This window comes from Carcharodon carcharias, chromosome 8, assembly GCF_017639515.1.
Source record: "Carcharodon carcharias isolate sCarCar2 chromosome 8, sCarCar2.pri, whole genome shotgun sequence".
NCBI lineage: Eukaryota > Metazoa > Chordata > Chondrichthyes > Lamniformes > Lamnidae > Carcharodon > Carcharodon carcharias.
Genome location: NC_054474.1, coordinates 52,970,986 through 52,993,634, shown reverse-complemented (window position 1 = coordinate 52,993,634; position 22,649 = coordinate 52,970,986). Strand labels below are relative to the sequence as shown.

The window sequence follows — 22,649 nt, the reverse complement described above, 5'->3', positions numbered from 1 at the left end:
TCCTGGCTCACCGCCTCTCCCGCTCACCGCCTCTCCTGGCTCACCGCCTCTCCCGCTCACTGCCTCTCCTGGCTCACTGCCTCTCCTGCTCACTGCCCCTGCCGCTCACCGCCTCTCCTGGCTCACCACCTCTCCCGCTCACTGCCTCTCCTGGCTCACCGCCTCACCCACTCGCCACCGCTCCTGCTCACCGCCTCTCCCGCTCACTGCCTCTCCTGGCTCACCGCCTCTCCCGCCAACTGCCTCTCCTGGCTCACCGCCTCACCTGCTCGCCACCTCTCCTGCTCACCGCCTCTCCTGGCTCACAGCCTCTCCCGCTCATCGCCTCTCCCGCTCACTGCCTCTCCCGCTCACTGCCTCTCCTGGCTTACTGCCTCTTCCACTTAGCGCCTCTCCCGCTCATCACCTCTCCTGGCTCACCGCGTCTCCCGGCTCACCGCCTCTCCTGGCTCGCCGCCTCCCCCGCTCAACGCCTCTCCCGCTCAGGGCCTCTCCCACTCACCTCCTCGCCTGCTCGCCACCTCTCTTGCTCACCGTCTCTCCTGGCTCACTGCCTCTTCCGCTCACGGCCTCTCCCGCTCACCTCCTCTCCTGCTCTCCACCTCTCCCGCTCACCTCCTCTCCTGCTCGCCATCTCTCCTGCTCACCGCCTCTCCTGGCTCACAGCCTCTCCCGCTCCCCTCCTCTCCCGGCTCCCCGCCTCTCACACTCACCGCTTCTCCTGGCTCACCGTCTCTCCCACTCACTGCTTCTCCTGGCTCACTTCCTCTCCCGCTCACCGCCTCTCCTGGCTCACCGCCTCTCCTGGCTCACCGCCTCTCCTGGCTCACCGCCTCTCCTGGCTCACCGCCTCTCCTGGCTCACCGCCTCTCCCGGTTCACCGCCTCTCCTGGCTCACCGCCTCTCCTGCTCACTGCCCCTGCCGCTCACCGCCTCTCCTGGTTCACCGCCTCTCCCACTCACTGCTTCTCCTGGCTCACCGCCCCTGCTGCTCACCACCTCTCTTGGTTCAATGCCCCTGCCGCTCACCACCTCTCCTGGCTCACCGCCTCTCCTGGCTCACCGCCTCTCCTGCTCACTGCCCCTGCCGCTCACCGCCTCTCCTGGCTCACCGCCTCTCCCGCTCACTGCCTCTCCTGGCTCACCACCTCACCCGCTCGCCACCGCTCCTGCTCACCGCCTCTCCCGCTCACTGCCTCTCCTGGCTCACCGCCTCTCCTGCTCACTGCCTCTCCTGGCTCACCGCCTCTCCCGGTTCACCGCCTCTCCTGGCTCACCGCCTCTCCTGCTCACTGCCCCTGCCGCTCACCGCCTCTCCTGGTTCACCGCCTCTCCCACTCACTGCCTCTCCTGGCTCACCGCCCCTGCTGCTCACCACCTCTCTTGGTTCACTGCCCCTGCCGCTCACCACCTCTCCTGGCTCACCGCCTTGCCTGTCTCACCGCCTCTCCTGCTCACTGCCCCTGCCGCTCACCGCCTCTCCTGGCTCACCGCCTCTCCCGCTCACAGCCTCTCCTGGCTCACCACCTCAGCCGTTCGCCACCGCTCCTGCTCACCGCCTCTCCCGCTCACTGCCTCTCCTGGCTCACCGCCTCACCCGCTCGCCACCTCTCCTGCTCACCGCCTCACCCGCTCACTGCCTCTCCCGCTCACTGCCTCTCCTGGCTCACAGCCTCTCCTGCTCACTGCCTCTCCCGCTCACCGCCTCTCCTGGCTCACAGACTCTCCTGCACACTGCCCCTGCCGCTCACCGCCTCTTCTGGCTCACCGCCCCTGCCGCTCACCACCTCTCGTGGCTCACCGCCCCTGCCGCTCACCACCTCTCGTGGATCACCGCCTCTCCCGCTCACCGCCTCTCCTGGCTCACCGCCTCTCCTGCTCACTGCCCCTGCCGCTCACCGCCTCTCCTGGCTCACCGCCTCTCCCGCTCACTGCCTCTCCTGGCTCACCACCTCTCCTGGCTCACCGCCTCTCCCGCTCACCGCCTCTCCTGGCTCACCGCCTCTCCCGCTCACTGCCTCTCCTGGCTCACTGCCTCTCCCGCTCACTGCCTCTCCCGCTCACTGCCCCTGCCGCTCACCGCCTCTCCTGGCTCACCGCCTCTCCTGCTCACTGCCCCTGCCGCTCACCGCCTCTCCTGGCTCACCGCCTCTCCCGCTCACTGCCTCTCCTGGCTCACCGCCTCACCCGTTCGCCACCGCTCCTGCTCACCGCCTCTCCCGCTCACTGCCTCTCCTGGCTCACCGCCTCTCCCGCCAACTGCCTCTCCTGGCTCACCGCCTCACCTGCTCGCCACCTCTCCTGCTCACCGCCTCTCCTGGCTCACAGCCTCTCCCGCTCATCGCCTCTCCCGCTCACTGCCTCTCCTGGCTCACTGCCTCTTCCACTTAGCGCCTCTCCCGCTCACTGCCTCTCCTGGCTCACCACCTCACCCGCTCGCCACCGCTCCTGCTCACCACCTCTCCTCGCTCACCGCATCTCCTGGCTCACCGCCTCTCCTGGCTCGCCGCCTCCCCCGCTCAACGCCTCTCCTGCTCAGGGCCTCTCCCACTCACCTCCTCTCCTGCTCGCCACCTCTCTTGCTCACCGTCTCTCCTGGCTCACTGCCTCTTCCGCTCACGGCCACTCCCGCTCACCTCCTCTCCTGCTCGCCACCTCTCCCGCTCACCTCCTCTCCTGCTCGCCATCTCTCCTGCTCACCGCCTCTCCTGGCTCACAGCCTCTCCCGCTCCACTCCTCTCCCGGCTCCCTGCCTCTCCCGCTCACTGCCCCTCCTGCTCACCGCCTATCCCGCTCACCGCCTCTCCCACTCACCGCTTCTCCTGGCTCACCGCCTCTCCCACTCACCGCTTCTCCTGGCTCACCGCCTCTCCCACTCACTGCTTCTCCTGGCTCACTTCCTCTCCTGGCTCACCGCCTCTCCTGCTCACTGCCCCTGCCGCTCACTGCCTCTCCTGGCTCACCGCCTCACCCGCTCGCCACCGCTCCTGCTCACCGCCTCTCCCGCTCACTGCCTCTCCTGGCTCACCGCCTCTCCTGCCAACTGCCTCTCCTGGCTCACCGCCTCACCTGCTCACCACCTCTCCTGCTCACCGCCTCTCCTGGCTCACAGCCTCTCCCGCTCATCGCCTCTCCCGCTCACTGCCTCTCCTGGCTCACTGCCTCTTCCACTTAGCGCCTCTCCCGCTCATCGCCTCTCCTGGCTCACCGCCTCTCCCGCTCACCGCCTCTCCTGGCTCACCGCCTCTCCCGCTCACTGCCTCTCCTGGCTCACTGCCTCTCCTGCTCACTGCCCCTGCCGCTCACCGCCTCTCCTGGCTCACCACCTCTCCCGCTCACTGCCTCTCCTGGCTCACCGCCTCACCCACTCGCCACCGCTCCTGCTCACCGCCTCTCCCGCTCACTGCCTCTCCTGGCTCACCGCCTCTCCCGCCAACTGCCTCTCCTGGCTCACCGCCTCACCTGCTCGCCACCTCTCCTGCTCACCGCCTCTCCTGGCTCACAGCCTCTCCCGCTCATCGCCTCTCCCGCTCACTGCCTCTCCTGGCTTACTGCCTCTTCCACTTAGCGCCTCTCCCGCTCATCACCTCTCCTGGCTCACCGCGTCTCCCAGCTCACCGCCTCTCCTGGCTCGCCGCCTCCCCCGCTCAACGCCTCTCCCGCTCAGGGCCTCTCCCACTCACCTCCTCGCCTGCTCGCCACCTCTCTTGCTCACCGTCTCTCCTGGCTCACTGCCTCTTCCGCTCACGGCCTCTCCCGCTCACCTCCTCTCCTGCTCTCCACCTCTCCCGCTCACCTCCTCTCCTGCTCGCCATCTCTCCTGCTCACCGCCTCTCCTGGCTCACAGCCTCTCCCGCTCCCCTCCTCTCCCGGCTCCCCGCCTCTCACACTCACCGCTTCTCCTGGCTCACCGTCTCTCCCACTCACTGCTTCTCCTGGCTCACTTCCTCTCCCGCTCACCGCCTCTCCTGGCTCACCGCCTCTCCTGGCTCACCGCCTCTCCTGGCTCACTGCCTCTCCTGGCTCACTGCCTCTCCTGGCTCACCGCCTCTCCCGGTTCACCGCCTCTCCTGGCTCACCGCCTCTCCTGCTCACTGCCCCTGCCGCTCACCGCCTCTCCTGGTTCACCGTCTCTCCCACTCACTGCCTCTCCTGGCTCACCGCCCCTGCTGCTCACCAGCTCTCTTGGTTCACTGCCCCTGCCGCTCACCACCTCTCCTGGCTCACCGCCTCTCCTGGCTCACCGCCTCTCCTGCTCACTGCCCCTGCCGCTCACCGCCTCTCCTGGCTCACCGCCTCTCCCGCTCACTGCCTCTCCTGGCTCACCACCTCACCCGCTCGCCACCGCTCCTGCTCACCGCCTCTCCCGCTCACTGCCTCTCCTGGCTCACCGCCTCTCCTGCTCACTGCCTCTCCTGGCTCACCGCCTCTCCTGTTCACTGCCCCTGCCGCTCACCGCCTCTCCTGGTTCACCGCCTCTCCCACTCACTGCCTCTCCTGGCTCACCGCCCCTGCTGCTCACCACCTCTCTTGGTTCACTGCCCCTGCCGCTCACCACCTCTCCTGGCTCACCGCCTTGCCTGGCTCACCGCCTCTCCTGCTCACTGCCCCTGCCGCTCACCGCCTCTCCTGGCTCACCGCCTCTCCCGCTCACAGCCTCTCCTGGCTCACCACCTCAGCCGTTCGCCACCGCTCCTGCTCACCGCCTCTCCCGCTCACTGCCTCTCCTGGCTCACCGCCTCACCCGCTCGCCACCTCTCCTGCTCACCGCCTCACCCGCTCACTGCCTCTCCCGCTCACTGCCTCTCCTGGCTCACAGCCTCTCCTGCTCACTGCCTCTCCCGCTCACCGCCTCTCCTGGCTCACAGACTCTCCTGCACACTGCCCCTGCCGCTCACCGCCTCTTCTGGCTCACCGCCCCTGCCGCTCACCACCTCTCGTGGCTCACCGCCCCTGCCGCTCACCACCTCTCGTGGATCACCGCCTCTCCCGCTCACCGCCTCTCCTGGCTCACCGCCTCTCCTGCTCACTGCCCCTGCCGCTCACCGCCTCTCCTGGCTCACCGCCTCTCCCGCTCACCGCCTCTCCTGGCTCACCGCCTCTCCTGCTCACTGCCCCTGCCGCTCACCGCCTCTCCTGGCTCACCGCCTCTCCCGCTCACTGCCTCTCCTGGCTCACCGCCTCACCCGCTCGCCACCGCTCCTGCTCACCGCCTCTCCCGCTCACTGCCTCTCCTGGCTCACCGCCTCTCCCGCCAACTGCCTCTCCTGGCTCACCGCCTCACCTGCTCGCCACCTCTCCTGCTCACCGCCTCTCCTGGCTCACAGCCTCTCCCGCTCATCGCCTCTCCCGCTCACTGCCTCTCCTGGCTCACTGCCTCTTCCACTTAGCGCCTCTCCCGCTCACTGCCTCTCCTGGCTCACCACCTCACCCGCTCGCCACCGCTCCTGCTCACCACCTCTCCTGGCTCACCGCGTCTCCTGGCACACCGCCTCTCCTGGCTTGCCGCCTCCCCCGCTCAACGCCTCTCCTGCTCAGGGCCTCTCCCACTCACCTCCTCTCCTGCTCGCCACCTCTCTTGCTCACCGTCTCTCCTGGCTCACTGCCTCTTCCGCTCACGGCCACTCCCGCTCACCTCCTCTCCTGCTCGCCACCTCTCCCGCTCACCTCCTCTCCTGCTCGCCATCTCTCCTGCTCACCGCCTCTCCTGGCTCACAGCCTCTCCCGCTCCCCTCCTCTCCCGGCTCCCTGCCTCTCCCGCTCACTGCCCCTCCTGCTCACCGCCTATCCCGCTCACCGCCTCTCCCACTCACCGCTTCTCCTGGCTCACCGCCTCTCCCACTCACCGCTTCTCCTGGCTCACCGCCTCTCCCACTCACTGCTTCTCCTGGCTCACTTCCTCTCCCGCTCACCGCCTCTCCTGGCTCACCGCCTCTCCTGGCTCACCGCCTCTCCTGGCTCACCGCCTCTCCCGCTCACTGCCTCTCCTGGCTCACCGCCTCTCCCGGTTCACCGCCTCTCCTGGCTCACCGCCTCTCCTGCTCACTGCCCCTGCCGCTCACCGCCTCTCCTGGTTCACCGCCTCTCCCACTCACTGCCTCTCCTGGCTCACCGCCCCTGCTGCTCACCAGCTCTCTTGGTTCACTGCCCCTGCCGCTCACCACCTCTCCTGGCTCACCGCCTCTCCTGGCTCACCGCCTCTCCTGCTCACTGCCCCTGCCGCTCACCGCCTCTCCTGGCTCACCGCCTCTCCCGCTCACTGCCTCTCCTGGCTCACCACCTCACCCGCTCGCCACCGCTCCTGCTCACCGCCTCTCCCGCTCACTGCCTCTCCTGGCTCACCGCCTCTCCCGCTCACTGCCTCTCCTGGCTCACCGCCTCTCCCGGTTCACCGCCTCTCCTGGCTCACCGCCTCTCCTGCTCACTGCCCCTGCCGCTCACCGCCTCTCCTGGTTCACCGCCTCTCCCACTCACTGCCTCTCCTGGCTCTCCGCCCCTGCTGCTCACCACCTCTCTTGGTTCACTGCCCCTGCCGCTCACCACCTCTCCTGGCTCACCGCCTTGCCTGGCTCACTGCCTCTCCTGCTCACTGCCCCTGCCGCTCACCGCCTCTCCTGGCTCACCGCCTCTCCCGCTCACTGCCTCTCCTGGCTCACCACCTCACCCGCTCGCCACCGCTCCTGCTCACCGCCTCTCCCGCTCACTGCCTCTCCTGGCTCACCACCTCTCCCGCTCACTGCCTCTCCTGGCTCACCGCCTCACCCGCTCGCCACCTCTCCTGCTCACCGCCTCTCCCGCTCACTGCCTCTCCTGGCTCACCACCTCTCCCGCTCACTGCCTCTCCTGGCTCACCACCTCTCCCGCTCACTGCCTCTCCTGGCTCACCGCCTCACCCGCTCGCCACCTCTCCTGCTCACCGCCTCTCCCGCTCACTGCCTCTCCTGGCTCACCACCTCTCCCGCTCACTGCCTCTCCTGGCTCACCGCCTCACCCGCTCGCCACCTCTCCTGGCTCACCGCCTCTCCCGCTCACTGCCTCTCCTGGCTCACCGCCTCACCCGCTCGCCACCTCTCCTGGCTCACCGCCTCTCCTGGCTCACCGCCTCTACTGGCTCACCGCCTCTCCCGCTCACTGTCTCTCCTGGCTCACCGCCTCTCCCGGTTCACCTCCTCTCCTGGCTCACCGCCTCTCCTGCTCACTGCCCCTGCCGCTCACCGCCTCTCCTGGCTCACCGCCTCTCCTGCTCACTGCCCCTGCCGCTCACCGCCTCTCCTGCTCACTGCCCCTGCCGCTCACCGCCTCTCCTGGCTCACCGCCTCTCCCGCTCACTGTCTCTCCTGGCTCACCGCCTCACCCGGTCACTGCCTTTCCTGGCTCACCGCCTCTCCCGCTCACTGCCTCTCCTGGCTCACCGCCTCTCCCGCTCACCACCTCTCCCGCTCACGGCTTCTCCCGCTCACGGCCTCTCTCGCTCACCGCCTCTTCCACTCACGGTCTCTCCCGCTCACCACCTCTCTCACTCGCCACCTCTCCTAGCTCACCGCCACTCCTGCTCGCTGCCTCTCCTGCTCGCCACCTATTCCGCTCACAGCATTTCCTGGCTCACCGCCTCTCCTGCTCGCCACCTCTCTGCTCGCCACCTCTCCCACTCACCGCCTCTCCCGCTCGCCACTCCTCCCGCTCGCCGCCTCTCCCACTCGCTGCCTGTCCCACGCGCCTCCTCTCCAGTTCACCCCCTCTCCTGCTCGCCGCCTCTCCCATTCACCTCCTCTCCCACTTGCCACCTCTCCCGCTCGCCACCTCTCCCGCTCGCTGCCTGTCCCACGCACCTCCTCTCCAGTTCACCCCCTCTCCTGCTCGCCGCCTCTCCCATTCACCTCCTCTCCTGCTCGCCGCCTCTCCCATTCACCTCCTCTCCTGCTCGCCGTCTCTCCCATCCACCTCCTCTCCTGCTCGCCGCCTCTCCCATTCACCTCCTCTCCTGCTCGCCGCCTCTCCCATTCACCTCCTCTCCTGCTCGCCGCCTCTCCCATTCACCTCCTCTCCTGCTCGCCGCCTCTCCCATTCACCTCCTTTCCCACTCGCCACCTCTCCCGCTCGCCACCTCTCCCGCTCGCTGCCTGTCCCATGCGCCTCCTCTCCAGTTCACCCCCTCTCCTGCTCGCCGCCTCTCCCATTCACCTCCTATCCTGCTCGCCGCCTCTCCCATTCACCTCCTCTCCCACTCGCCACCTCTCCCGCTCGCTGCCTGTCCCACGTGCCTCCTCTCCAGTTCACCCCCTCTCCTGCTCGCCGCCTCTCCCATTCACCTCCTCTCCTGCTCGCTGCCTCTCCCATTCACCTCCTGTCCTGCTCATTGCCTGTCCCGCGTGCCTTCTCTCCCGTTCGCCTCCTCTCCCACTTGCACCCTCTCCCATGCGTCCCCTCTCCTGCTCGCCGCCTCTCCCACTCGCCATCTGTCTCGCTCACCATCTCTCCTGCCTGCTGCCTCTCCTGACTTGCTACCTCTCTCACTTGTTGCATCTCCTGCTCGCTGCTTCCCTTCCTGACCCTCCAGCTCGCCACCTCTCCTGCTTGCCAGCCCTCCTGCTCACCTCTTTCCTCTGGCTCTCCCTCTCACTCGCTGCTTCCTCCTCCCAAACCCTCACTGTGAGCAAGGGCTCGGGAGAGGGGCAAGGGAGCAAGTAGAGCTGTGAGTGGCAAGGACAGAGCGTGAGGATTGGGGAAGTGGTGAGTGAAAGGGATGACAAGCTGCAGGGTCCGGGGGGTGGTAATGAGAGAGGGAGGTGGCAGGTTGGGAGGATCAGGGAGGCAGGTGAAAGCGAAAGGGAGGGAAGCAACAAGCGAGAGATGCGACGAGCCGGAGGGAAGCAGCAAGTGGGAGGGTCAGGAAATGAAGCAACAAGCAGGAGAGGTAGCAGCAAGCTGGAGGATCAGGGAGGGAGACAGCAAGATGGAAGTTCAGGGAGGGAGGTGGCAAGCAGGAGACGTGGCGAACAGTAGAGGGGGCGAGTGGCAGTTTGTTTTTAAAAAAGACTGAGCATGCTAAAACAAAAATGGCAGCAGTGCTATTGGGAAAGGTCCCTGAAATGCCTGCTAGCTTACAGTTACATGTATATTAAAATTAGTCCTCAATGATTTAATTTTGTTTTTCACATTTCCCAGTTTTTAAGCCAGTATTGTGATCAGTTAGCCAGCTGCTGAAATAAAATGGGATTGCTAGGGGCTTGGTATTTGAGGAAGTGCATTTAAGGAACCATATAATATGTAGCAGCTACTTGTGACTATTTCTGAATTTCTTTTTTCTTAATTCCTATATATTTGGTCGATATATTTTGTGCCAAGCGATCTGGCGTGATCATTTTTGTTGGTACATCCATCATTCAACAATGTGAGCTAATTAATGGCTGTATCCCTTTTAATTGAGTGAGTTCATCTAAGCACAAATTTCCAAGCTAAATTAGGCACTACACCACATATCATTGGGCAGGATCTTCTGGTCAGCGAGTGGGGGCAGGGCCCACTCGCCAACGTGTAATATGACACGGGATGACATCCTGCTGACATCACCCTGTGTCATTTCCATTTTCAGGTCGGCAGGGGCGCAGCCAAGTCAGCTGCACACCCGCTGACCTGTCAACGGCCTACTGAGGCCATTGAAAAACTAATTAAGGTAATTAATGGACCTGCCCATCCTACCACAAGGTTGGCAGGCAAGCTGGGAGCCCTAGCAGACTTCAGAAAAAGCATGAAACCTCAACAACGGGCGGGATGAGGTTTCATGAAGGTTTTTAAATTTTTATCAAACTTTTCAATAAACGTTGTGGACATGTCCCAACTCATGTCACATGAGGGGACATGTCAGGGAATTTTTTTTTATCATTCCTATTAAAAATTTTAATTCTGAGCCAATCTCACTGAGGCATCACTTTGCCTCAGGGGGATCTGTGAGCTCTTTCATGCACATGTGTGAAAGAGCACACTCCCAGCTGAAGGAATACCCCCCATCCCAGCCCGCACAGGGAGCGCATAGCGCTTCCTGGCAGACATCACGCTGGGCAGGCCTTAATTGGCCCATCCACATAAAATGGTGGCGCGCCAGCTTCCGCACCTCCCCCCCGACAGGGGGAATATTTTTCCCATTAAATATAATCTGAAATATCTATCTTTGCCTTTATTTCTCTAATTGGAGGCAAATATAATGGATGAAAAATATTTAGGTAGGTGCCGGAGTAGGCCTTCCAATCGAGCATTAGTTGGGTGGTGAGATGCTTGCATTTACTTGACAGTTAATCAAGGGATTCAGCCTCATTCTGATCGTGGGAAAGCTCAGCTAGTATTGGGCTTGGAGCTGCAAGTGCATCGGTGAAGAATAGAAATGGGACGATGGGCACATTTAAAGAGATATGGCTCATCTGCACCTGAATCTTCCACTTATGCTTTTCATGTTACTTTTCCAAAACCTTACAGTTCCCATTTCCTTTTAACCTTCTAGCATTGAATGATAAATGTTTAAACTTAAATATGCTTAGCTACTGCAATGAAGCATTACTTCAGGAAGCATAATCAATCTTGATCAAAAATCATTAGCTTTTCAAATGTTCAATTTAAATCACGTAAGCAGATGAGAGCATGTTGATGTCCAGTGAACTTTTTATACAAATGAGAGAAATACATATCCGGTTGATTACTTCTGGTTAAGAATCACTATCCCTCAGGTTTTACAATTGTATTTTCATCTTGCTTCCTTTCTTGGATTATTTTCATGGTAGCATGCTTTGCTGTAGATAGTGTGTTGCACAGTGCTGAACTTCTCAATAGAGAAATAGCACACAGGAACCGTTTTAAAAAACAAAAATACAAATAGCTGAGTCCAGTCTGAACATTTGCAGTGTGAAGATGTGCCAATAGCATATTAGTTTGATTTTAGCAATGCAACTGAAAAGGGTCTGGGTATGAGAGGTTTTCAAATGATTTCAAAATAAACTGGATTTAAAATCTTAAAACCTTTTTGATGCAACATTTGCAAAGTACTTATTTCTTTTCATTTCAGATTTTGGCATGTGAGAAAGAGAGAGAGATGGTGATGATTAACAGCTACACTATATTTTATTTAAACAAAAAATGTGAAAACAATTATTGTTTACATCTATAGTGTATGAAATTTGCTTTGTACCTATGCATTCATTATTTGGACATTACCATTCTATCATGCCTCCACGTGGCATCATGGAATTTTCATTTTAAGGCTATCAGTTACACAGTCATGTTTATAATGGCATATTACTATCTTTGAATACTTGTGATAATGTTTTGTCCTAGCATCACCTGAAGTGGTTACTATATTATACAGACCTGAAAAGCTTATTACATTTCCTGTCTTTGCTCTATAACAACTTAATATTATAAATATTAAATATTATTGAAGCTGCTATCAAAGTAATATTTACACTCCTTTTTCAACATTTGACAGAAGTGAAGAGGAAATGCACTCTTGGATATTGAGAATAAACCTGGTAACTGCCATTTTTTCAGCACCCTCCTTTCCAGCTGCTATTGGCTCACTGAAAAAATTCAGCCGGCCTCTTCTCCCTTCGTCTACCACCAAACTCTCCCAGGTGAAATGTATAAAATTATATAGTATGAAAATTATTAACTGTGAAGTTTATATGATACCTGTTTTCAAAATGATCTTTGCCATGGAATTGAGTTGGACCACTGATTGATCTGTGGAGATTTTATGGCATTGTAGGTAGCATCCCTGCCTCTGAACCAGAAGCTCCAGGTTTGAGTCCTGCCGCAGGATTTGATGGCCAAGGACAGTGCATTCATAAATTGAAGATTGAGTATCATACTGAAAATCCTTCCAACACACATTAATGGAAGAGATTCCTGGTCTGCCATATAATGGAATGAAAGTTGGAGCCTCTATCATCACTATCTATAGCTCCAGTCTACAACATGCATGTAAAAGTGCATCTGGCCATAGCAACTTAGACTCCTGAATGAACTGTAACATACCACAACCCACTGATTGATCGAATCATATTACTAAAAATGAACTCAAATGTGTGAGGCTGTGAACATTCGTATGAACATCTGGCTTGCTTTTATTCCACTGAAATGTTGCCCAGTCCAGAAAAAACATAATAAAATATTACATCATTTATCATTATAATGTTGCACATACATAACTCCGAATGGCAAGTAAAGCCTCAGTCAGAAAGCAGTTATTCTGAGTTTTAGTGTCTAATTTCAGACTGCTATTTTTTGAACCAGCAATAAATCTTGCAATTTGATGTGCCTCCAATCTGAGTAAAGTTGAATATTACACAAACTAGAGTTGATTCCCTGGAATTTAGAAGGTTGAATGATGTTTTCATCAAACTTTTCAAAATATTAAGGGAACAAAGGTTTTCATTGGTTGGCCAGACTAGGACTGAGTTTTGAGGTCATCGGGCGGGTGCGGCAGGTCGGCCCAAGAGCAGCCGAGAAAAGGTCGGCCACTCGTGATCTGCTCCTGGCCGCGAATTCATGCTGGCTGGCTGGCCAATTAATGGCCAGCCAGTGTGCAAGGCACTCTGAAACGCTCAGCACTGCTGGGATCGGGGCGGGAGGAGGGCGAGCGCCGAAGTCAGTGCATGTGAGCAGAAGCGCACACTGAAAGCTCTCTGCGTGCACAGAGCAGCCTCAGGGAGCTGAAGAATTGGAGAATCAAAAATAAATATTTAAAAGATGATATAAACATGTCCCCACATGTGAGTCAGTCACATGAAGAGGAACATGTTTAAACTGAAGTTGAAAATTTTTTTCTGTTTTTTTCATTTACCGTTGGAAACTACATCCCGCCGGTGGATGAGGTTTTGTAAAAAATGCAAAGGCCGCCTGGCCTATTTGCCCGCCCGCCAACTGAATGGTTGAACGGGCAGCAAAAAATAGAAGTTAATTAATTACTTAAGGGCCTTAATAGGCCTCTTAATTGTTGTTGTCATGCTCCCGACTCTTGCGCATGCCCGCTGATTGAAAGATCGCGAGAGTTACACCCACCTGATAAATGTACAATTCAGCACTAGGACTAGGGGATATAGCCCAAAAATTAGAATTATGCCTTTCAGAAATGTTGTTAGAAAACTTTTCTTCATGCAAAGAGTGACAATAGTTTTGATATCCTAATGAAAGGTCATCGACCTGGAACGCTAACTCTGCTTCTCTCCACAGATGCTGCCTGGCCTAGCTGCTGCATTTTTCCAGCATTTTTGTTCTTATTTCAGATTTCCAGCATCCACAGTATTTTGCTTTTGTGGAGTTTGAAAATCTTTTGCGCAAATAGCAGTTGATGTTAGGTTAGTTGCTAGTTTTAAACCTGAGATGGATAGAGTTCTGCTAGCCAAAAGTATTAAGCGATAGGGGGCAAAGGTGAGGTCACAGATCAGCCACTGAATGATGGCAAAAGCTTAAAGGGCTAAATGGCCTCCTTCTGTTCCTATGTTCCTATATGGAACCAAGCTGAGTCAGAGTATCTGAACCAAAGCTAGTTTTCTTATCCTTAATCTGGGTATTGTCATATAAGGATAAATGTCCTGGTTTGCCATCTCTGGTGACAGTGGAATTGAGTGTATGCTGGGCGAGGGGCAATAATTAGAAATTCTGTGAGATCAAACCTGTTGATCTTAAAGTGGGATTTGGAAACTTCTGTAAAAGACAAATGAGAACTTGAAATATACTTAGCAAGTGTGCATATTATGAGATGCACAATTTCCTGTGATTTTTGCAGTACACTTCACTGAGGCAGGCATGTTCTAGGATGACTGGAAATCAGCAAATAAAGGATAAATGGCTGTTGGTTGACAAGATCATCAGAAGTGACAATTTTCTTCAGCTCAGTCCAAGGCGTTATTTTAATTCTTAATTTTTGAGTTTGGCTTTTGGAGAGATTAGATAGAGTTTTGGTCACCAGATTTTAGTTGTCTGCAATTCTAATTTTTAAAATGGGCATTATAATTGGGATACTTCTCTTTGTGTGTTATTTGGAGAATGAGAGAGAGAAATAAATCAAGGAAAGAAGGCAGATCAAAATGCATTAGAACCAGCCTGTCAGCACCCACCTTTGCACACAGAACAATAGACTGAGAAAGAAGAGTGCACAGATGTCTACTAGGAGACCTTTTTTTAATTAATTCATGGGACGTCAGCATCGCTGGTGAGGCTGGCATTTATTGCCCATCCCCAATTGCCCTGGAGAAGGTGGTGGTGAGCTACCTTCTTGAACTCGTGCTGTCCATATCATGTAGGTACACCCACAGTGTTGTTAGGGAAGGTGTTCCAGGATTTTGACCCAGCAACAGTGAAGGAATGGCGGTATATTTCTAAGTCAGGTGAGTGGCTTGGAGGGGAACTTCCAGGCAGCGGTGTTCCCATGTATCTGCTGCCCTTGTCCTTAGATGACAGCGGGCATGGGTTTGGAAGGTGCTATCTAAGGAGGCTTGGTGAGTTCCCACAGTGCATCTTGTAGATGGTTATACACTGCTGCTACTGTTATGGTGTTGGAGGGCATGAACGTTTGTGGATGGGGTGCCTTGTCCTGGGTGTCTGTGAGCTTCTTGAGTGTTGTTGGAGCTGCACTCATCCAGGCAAATGGAGAATATTCTTGTGGCCTTGTAGATGGTGGACAGGCTTTGGGAAGTCAGGAAATTAGTTATATGCTGCAGGATTCCTAGCCTTTGACCTGCTCTTGTAGCCACAGTATTTATATGGCAAGTCCAGTTCAGTTTCTGGTCAGTGGTAACCTTCAGGATGTTGATAGTGGGGAATTCAGTGATGGTAATGCCATTGATTGTCAAGGAGCGAGTCTTGTTGGAGGTGGTCATTGCCTGGCACTTGTGTGGTGTAATTGTTACTTGCCATTTATCAGCTCAAGCCTGGATATTGTCCAAGCCTTGCTGCATTTGGACATGGACTACTTCAGTATCTGAGGAGTCATGAATGGTGCTGAACATTGTGCAATAATCAGCGAACATCCCCACTTCTGCCCTTATGATGCAAGGAGGTCATTGATGAAGATGATTAGGCTGAGGACACTACACTGAGGAACTCCTGCAATGATGCCCTGAGATAATTGGCCTCCAACAACCACAACCATATTCTGCTAGGTATGACTCCAACCAGCAGAGAGACTTCCTCCTGATTCCCATCAACTCCAGTTTTGCTAAGGCTCCATGATGCCACACTAGGTCAAATGCTGCCTTGATATCACTCTCACCTCACCTCTGCAGTTCAGCTCTTTTGTCCATGTTTGAACCAAGACTGTAATGAATGAAGTCAGGTGCTGAGTGATCCTGGTGGAACCCAAGCTGAGCATTAGTGAGCAGGTTACTTCTAAGCAACTGCCGCTTGATGGCACTGTTGATGACCCCTTCCAACACTTTACTGATGATTGAGAGTAGAGAGGGCGATAATTGACTAGGTTGGATTAGTCCTGCTTTTTGTGTACAGTACATAACTGGGCAATTTTCCACATAGCTGGGTAGTTGCCAATGTTGTAGCTATACTGGAACAACTTGGCTAGGGGCACTAGGGGCAAGTTCTGGAGCACAAGTCTACAGTACTAATGCCAGAATGTTGTCAGGGTCCATAGCCGTTGCAGTATCCAGTGCCTTCAGCCGTCTCTTGATATCACTTGCAGTGAATCAAATTGGCTGAAGATTGGCCTCTGTGATGCTGGGGACCTCCAGAGGAGGCCGAGATGGATTACCCACTCTGCTCTTCTGGCTGAAGATTTTTGCAAATGCTTCATAAGACCATAAGGCATAAGAGCAGAAATTAGGCCTATCGGCCCATCGAGTCTGCTCCACCATTCAATCATGGCTGATAAGTTTTTCAACCCCATTCTCCCGCCTTCTCCCTGTTACCTTTGATCCCCTTACCAATCAAGAACCTAGCTATCCCGGTCTTAAATACACTCAATGACCTGGCTTCTACAACCTTCTGTGGCAATGAATTCCATAGATTTACCACTCTCTGGCTAAAGAAGTTTCTCCTCATCTCTGTTCTAAAAGGTCGTCCCTTTACTCTGAGGCTGTGCCCTTGGGTCCCAGTCTCTCCTACTAATGGAAATATCTTCCCCACGTCCACTCTATCCAGGCCTTTCAGTATTCTGTAAGTTTCAATCAGATCCCCCCTCATCCTTCTAAACTCCATCGAGTACAGACCCAGAGTCCTCAAACATTCCTCATATGTTAAGCCTTTCATTCCTGGGATCATTCTTGTGAACGTCCTCTGGACCCTCTCCAGGGCCAGAACATCCTTCCTGAGATACGGGGCCCAAAATTGCTCGCAATATTCTAAATGTGGTCTGACCAGAGCCTTATAAAGCCTCAGCCGCACATCCCTGCTTTTATATTCTAGTCCTCTCGAAATAAATGCCAATATTGCATTTGCCTTCCTAACTACTGACTCAACCTGCAAGTTAACCTTAAGAGAATCCTGGACTAGGACTCCCAAGTTCCTTTGCACTCCAGATTTCTGAATTCTCTCCCCATTCAGAAAATAGTCTATGCCTCTATTCTTCCTACCAAAGTGCATGACCTCATAGTTGCCCACGTTGTATTCCATCTGCCACTTGTTTGCCCATTCTCCTAACCTGTCCAAATCCTTCTGCAGCCTCCTCAATACTATCTGGCCCTTCACCTACCTTTGTATCATCTGCAAACTTAGCCAGGATGCCCTCAGTTCCTTCATCTAGATCATTAATGTATAAAGTGAAACGTTGTGGTCCCAACACTGACCCCTGCGGAACTCCACCAGTCACCTACCGCCACCCTGAGAAGGACCCCCTTATCCCCACCCACTGCCTCCTGCCAGACAGCCAATCTTATGTCCATGCTAGTACCTTGCCTCTAACGCCATGGGCTCTTATCTTACTGAGTGGCCTCCTGTGTGGCACCTTGTCAAAGGCCTTCTGGAAGTCCAAGTAAATAACATCCACTGGTTCTCCTTTGTCTAACCTATTCGTTACCTCCTCAAAGAATTCTAACAGATTTGTCAGGCATGACCTCCCCTTGATGAAACCATGCTGACTTTGCCCTATTTTACCATGCACTTCCAAGTATTCTGAAATCTAATCCTTAATAATGAACTCTAACATCTTACCAACAACCAAGGTCAGGCTAATCGGCCTGTAATTTCCCTTCTTTTGCCTCACTCCCTTCTTAAACAGGGGGGTTACATTAGCGATTTTCCAGTCCTCTGGGACCCTCCCTGACTCGGATGATTCCTGAAAGATCACCACTAATGCCTCCACTATCTCTTCAGCTATTTCCTTCAGAACTCTGGGGTGTAATCCATCTAGTCCAGGTTTATCCACCTTCAGACCTTTCAGTTTTCCTAGCACCTTCTCCTTGGTAATGGCCACCATACTCACCTCTGCCCCCCGACTCTTGTGAACTTTGGGGATGTTACTCGTGTCTTTCACCATGAAGACTGACGCAAAGTACTTATTCAGTTCCTCCAACATTTCTTTGTTTTTCACTACTACTTCTCCAGCGTCATTTTCCAGCGGCCCAATGTCCACTTTTGCCTCTCTCTTACCCTTTATATATCTACAAAACCTCTTGCAATTTTCTTTTATATTGCTGGCTAGTTTACCCTCATATTTAATCTTCTCCCTCCTTATTTCTGTTTTAGTTGTCCTCTGTTGGTCTTTGTAGGCTTCCCAATCCCCTGGTTTCCCACTGCTCTTCGCCTTATCTTTTGCACTGATGACCTGGGCTCCCCCATCATAGAGGATGGGGATATTTGTAGAGCCTCCTCCACCAGTGAGTTGTTTAATTGTCCACCACCAATCATAACTGGAGGTGGCAGGACTGTAGACCTGGACTACCCTTGCTCCTAATATCTCTGAGGCTATCATAAGCAACAGACTTCAGATAAAACAAACCTAGGCAGCTTCTAGGATAATTGCTAAATGAAATATAAACATAAATAACAATTATTCAAATATTTAGACAGATCCGGAGGTCTTATAGCTCCTTCAAAGTTCCAAGATCATATTACTCTGTCGCTTCCTGCACAACTTTGCCATCAAAATCTGCATAAGCATATAATAACACTCATCTACAGGCAAGAACAGAACAAGACAGGGAGCCAGTGCCTTCTCTGCTCAATGAACACACAGCTCTCTCCTGTACAATGCAGCTACCAAATACATTCTTCTGTTTTGGGTCTTTTCTAACCCTTTTACCTTAGAGTATTTTGTCTCCTGTCTATTCAGCCACTTGTATGTGGTAGTTCCCAACTTCCCATAGCTTCAAAAGTGTCGATTCTTGCCTTGCGACCTAGGTAATCATTTGATAATGTAACAAGGAAATTAACAGTAAACTGTGTCTGGTAATTGCTTTTAACTACTGGATTCATCCTATGCCTCCGTAAGATCACTCCCCTGTCCATAAATGTGGTTGAACATTACACTCCGCTTTTCTTCAAGCTGAATATATCAAGTGAATCTATTTGACAAAAGATTAACAAATAGATAAGTAACAGTCATATAATTTAGCTTTATATTTACAGTAGCCAAATGTCCACATACTTCGTAAAGTGGACAAAATAATAAACATAACGTGAATCTAAGAACTTAGCGAGACCTTTGCAAATATCTGTTAAATAATTTTATTTTCTTATTATAAAATATATTATCATTGTGAGTAGGTAGTAAATCTGAACTGTTTTATGAAAATTCAAATTGTTTTATCAGGAATTTAAAATTGATCGATTGTTTTCCTGAGATTTTAACCATTTTTTAATATTCTACGAAAGAGTGACTTCTTGTAGTTAGGCTATCTATTGTTAAAATTTAAAATAGAACCGTCAGACATATACAAACTAAACAAATCATGCAATATTGTTTAAGTTTCAATTATTCAACTCTCCATCCTGAAACCTGTGTATTGGGTTAGATTTATACTAGATTCTGCAATAGCTGGCTGCTAAAGTCTTTGTATAATCAGTGCATTTAATGAGAAGGCCACCAAACAAAACTAACCCAAAATAACTTAATATCTGTTCTGTGTTTAGCCAATATTGGCCTCTGTACTAAGTAAGCAACTATGGATCCCATTTCTTTCATCTGCTACTATGGATTTTATTTAAAAAAAAGTTTAACCAGATTTAACACCTCTAAATTATTTGTGTAATTGCCTAATATTTCATACCGAATCGGGGAAAATTTAAATAAGGCCTGAAAATGGACATGGGGATTGTGATATGCTATTAACCCATTCATTCCAATGCAGGCAGCATTTAAACTTTGTATTGCCTGCTCGTGAACATGATTATAGCATACAGTCAGTGCTAAGCATACTGTTGAGTGGCTGCATACCTGAGGAGGGGTTTCAAAATTGCAAGAGGCTACCAGGAGTTCAAACTAGCCTGTGCAGGTTAAAGTGAAGGTGCATTTGGCTGGAGCAGCTGCTGGATTTCATTGCGGAAGTAACAAGGACCTGACACAAGATGGCAGAGAGTAGACTCCAAGGTTCTTTGCTGTAGCACCGGAGCCCTTGGCACAGGAAATGGACAGGAGCAGAGAGGTCCTCTGTTCCACTGGGGCCAGCTGGCCTTCAAGACAAACTGAGAAAGTAATTGGAGCTCTCTGCCGGGAATATAGCCCAAAGACCTAGATGCAATGTTGAAAGTAGTGAAATGATCTCACATGAGTGGTCAAGGTTAGTGAATGCATCATCAAATGTAATATTCTACCAACTGCATGACCAGCCTCATGCATTGTTCAATGCAACACACCCCCATCACTCACCTTCTAACAACCTCCATCAATCACAACTCATAGTTTACCTTCATAGCTTTGCCTCACTTGCACACACTTAGCAAGTGTGCAAATCTTACACCCACATCTTACACCGTACACACACTGCCAGCTATTCAACCATCATCACCACCTTCACAAGGGCAATTAGGAATGTACAACAAATTAGGACGCCCTGCCAGTGATGCTCCTATCCCATGAATGAACAAAAATGACAACCAGATTACCCAAACACATTGCAGCACACTCACTGACATACTTCCCCCTCTTTTGCCAATCAAGGTGACGCTTAACTTAAGACAGCGATACATAACCAACAGGGGATAAAACAGCTTCATGTTGTCACCCCAATGGAGGAGATAGTGCTCGTTGTCAGTGGACCAGCCATGACTGAGGCCATGGTCACTGGTGGGACTGAGAAGTTCAAAGATGACAGTATCTAATCCAGTTGTTCATGTCCCACTTCCCCCTTCTTGCACAACCCCTTCTGATTTCCAAGTTGCAGGGGATCTAAATATACACCTCTTGTTTTTCGCTGTTCTCTCACCTAAATACTACCCTTGTCTCTTTACCCTTTCACCTAAGAGCTGCAACCTGATGAGGCAATGCTGCAGGAGTATGCAGGAGGAAGATGAGACTGATAATGATGAATCACCCTCACTCAATCTTACACCTGCAGCCACCAGCTCAGATACTAGCACAGCACATATGCCAGAGGGTAGAATCAAGGCTGGATCTGCACATGGTGGCCGGATTTTCAAAGTGGGAATGGGAACCCGACACCCAGATGAATTATGGGTCCTGGCCCTGTGCCTCAACTGCATCAATCAGTGGTGCTATTTTAAAATGCAAATATCCTAATTAGGCAGGAGGTGAGCTCAGTGCTCAGTTAGTGGTGCGAAGCATTCCCAGGAGGCGGTAACTGCCTGTCTGGTACCAACAGAAAAGGTAGGTGGCAGCCATGATGGGGCCTGCCACTGCCTTGCTGAATAGAGCAGGCAGCTCCTCAGAGGACTATCAGTGTTAACATGGAGGAAAGTGGCCATGCAGGAAAAATAAAGTTATAGCAATTATTGGTCCATAAAATGATAGTTTTCAACAAATATAAAGGAGCTTTTTTATGTCCCCGAAATGAAACTGAGTGCAAATGAATGAAACTAACATGTGCCAGACTGTTAAGGATTGCCAGTTCACCCTTTAAAAATCTTGTCTCCATACTCCCTGACTCATTAATAAATCTCCTAAAAGAGATAAATTGGCAGATAATTGGAAGCGAACGGGTTCCTTGTTCCTTCACCCCCGCCAACATTTTAAAAGTTGTATTCTGTCCTGGAGGCAGCAGGATCCAGAGACAACCTCTGGGACTGCGATTTTTAAATCGCACTCTCACCATGTCCCACCCCCGCTGGCATTTGAAAATCTAGCCTAGTGAGTCACTGAGCATGAATGACCTACAGCCAGGGCAGAAAGGAAGAGTTGTACAGATTGCGAACGAGGTCTGCTGCAGAGGTCTCAAATGAGGACTTTGATGGGGCCGCATTTAGAGAGAGGTTGATGGGGGCACAATTAATTGCTTGGTGCTTTGGCAGGCCTACCAGAAATCTGCTGTCATTACCATGAAGCATGAAGGAGTCTGACACCAACTTGGCACAGGGATTTTCTCAGATTTTGGAGTTCATCCTTTCTAGTATGGAAATGGTCACCAACTCCATGAAGACATTTGCGGACTAAACCACAGGGGACTGCCTGTTGACAGATGTCTCAGCTTCCATTGCAACACAAGCTGAAGCCACCCAATGTCTGAGTGCTGCAGTGGAAGCTCAAACTGATGTTATGCAATCCCAGATTGTTGTAATGTATCTTCCTGCCACGCGGTGTCAGATTCCTGCCCCCATCCCTGTGGATACCAGTATTCAGTTGGGCTCGCCAGGTCTCACAGCAGTGCAACCCTCCAGCAGATTACTAGGATTGCTGAAGCACCGGCCTGGGAGGGTGACAGTGGCTCCATTAGGTATGAACCTGCTGTTTACCCTCAGGATGGCAGCATTTGTTCTCCCACTACTATCACTCCACTATGCCCAGTTTGCTGTTGCCTGTCTGTCAACCAACCTAGACTGTTGTTCTCCCATGCCTAGGTGATGCAAAAGCTGGACCTTCTAAGGCCAGAGCTTCTCGAAGTCATCCTCCAAGGTCCGCTTCCGTCTCTTCCACTGATATTCAGCAGCCTTCCACCAGCCATGTTGCAACCATTGGGATAGCTGTGCATTGGAGCACTAAACCAGGCAAAGGCACATAGAAGACATGCTCCAAGGGAATGCCAAAGGTGATTGTTGTCTTAAGTATGGAATATTGGATGGGTTTGATTGCTAAAGTTGTTTTAGAGTAATTGTTTTTTGGTGGCTTTTATTTTAGCATTATAGCTTGGAGGATACTGGTGGTCAGTAACAAAGAAAAGGCAGGGTGTCAGACTCTTACTGAGTGGGGAATTGGGCTTGTGTTCTGTGATACTGCTGCACTTGGTTGAGCCAATTAGGGACAGCTGAGGGGTGCTAGTTTCACAAATGCCGTTGAGTCAACAGGTTTCTTTTTAGGCCACCAAATGAAATAGAAAAAAGGAGCTTTATGGGAATGTTGGCAGAAATACATCTTCCAAAGTAGAATTTTCACAGCTAATTGTGTCATTTTCATTTGTTCCTGTGTGGGTAAAGAATAAAAAGTAAAAATGGTGCTACTAGCCCTATGCCTTAGGATATCTTCACCTTCACTATGCTCTACTCCCTCCTTGTCCTCACACTGCACTGTGTCAGAACTTGGCATGTTCATTTGATTGAGTGGT

The 22,649-nt window shown here is 52.7% G+C and overlaps 1 protein-coding gene across 1 annotated transcript in view; it reads left to right on the top strand.

Annotated features, from left to right (window-relative positions):
* psd2 (pleckstrin and Sec7 domain containing 2) overlaps positions 1 to 22,649 on the top strand; it is a 177,508-nt gene that overhangs the window by 135,663 nt on the left and 19,196 nt on the right. The window contains exon 11 of the mRNA XM_041194379.1: positions 11,474 to 11,618. Coding sequence (XP_041050313.1) covers positions 11,474 to 11,618 — 145 coding nt within the window. The remainder of the gene's footprint in view (positions 1 to 11,473; positions 11,619 to 22,649) is intronic.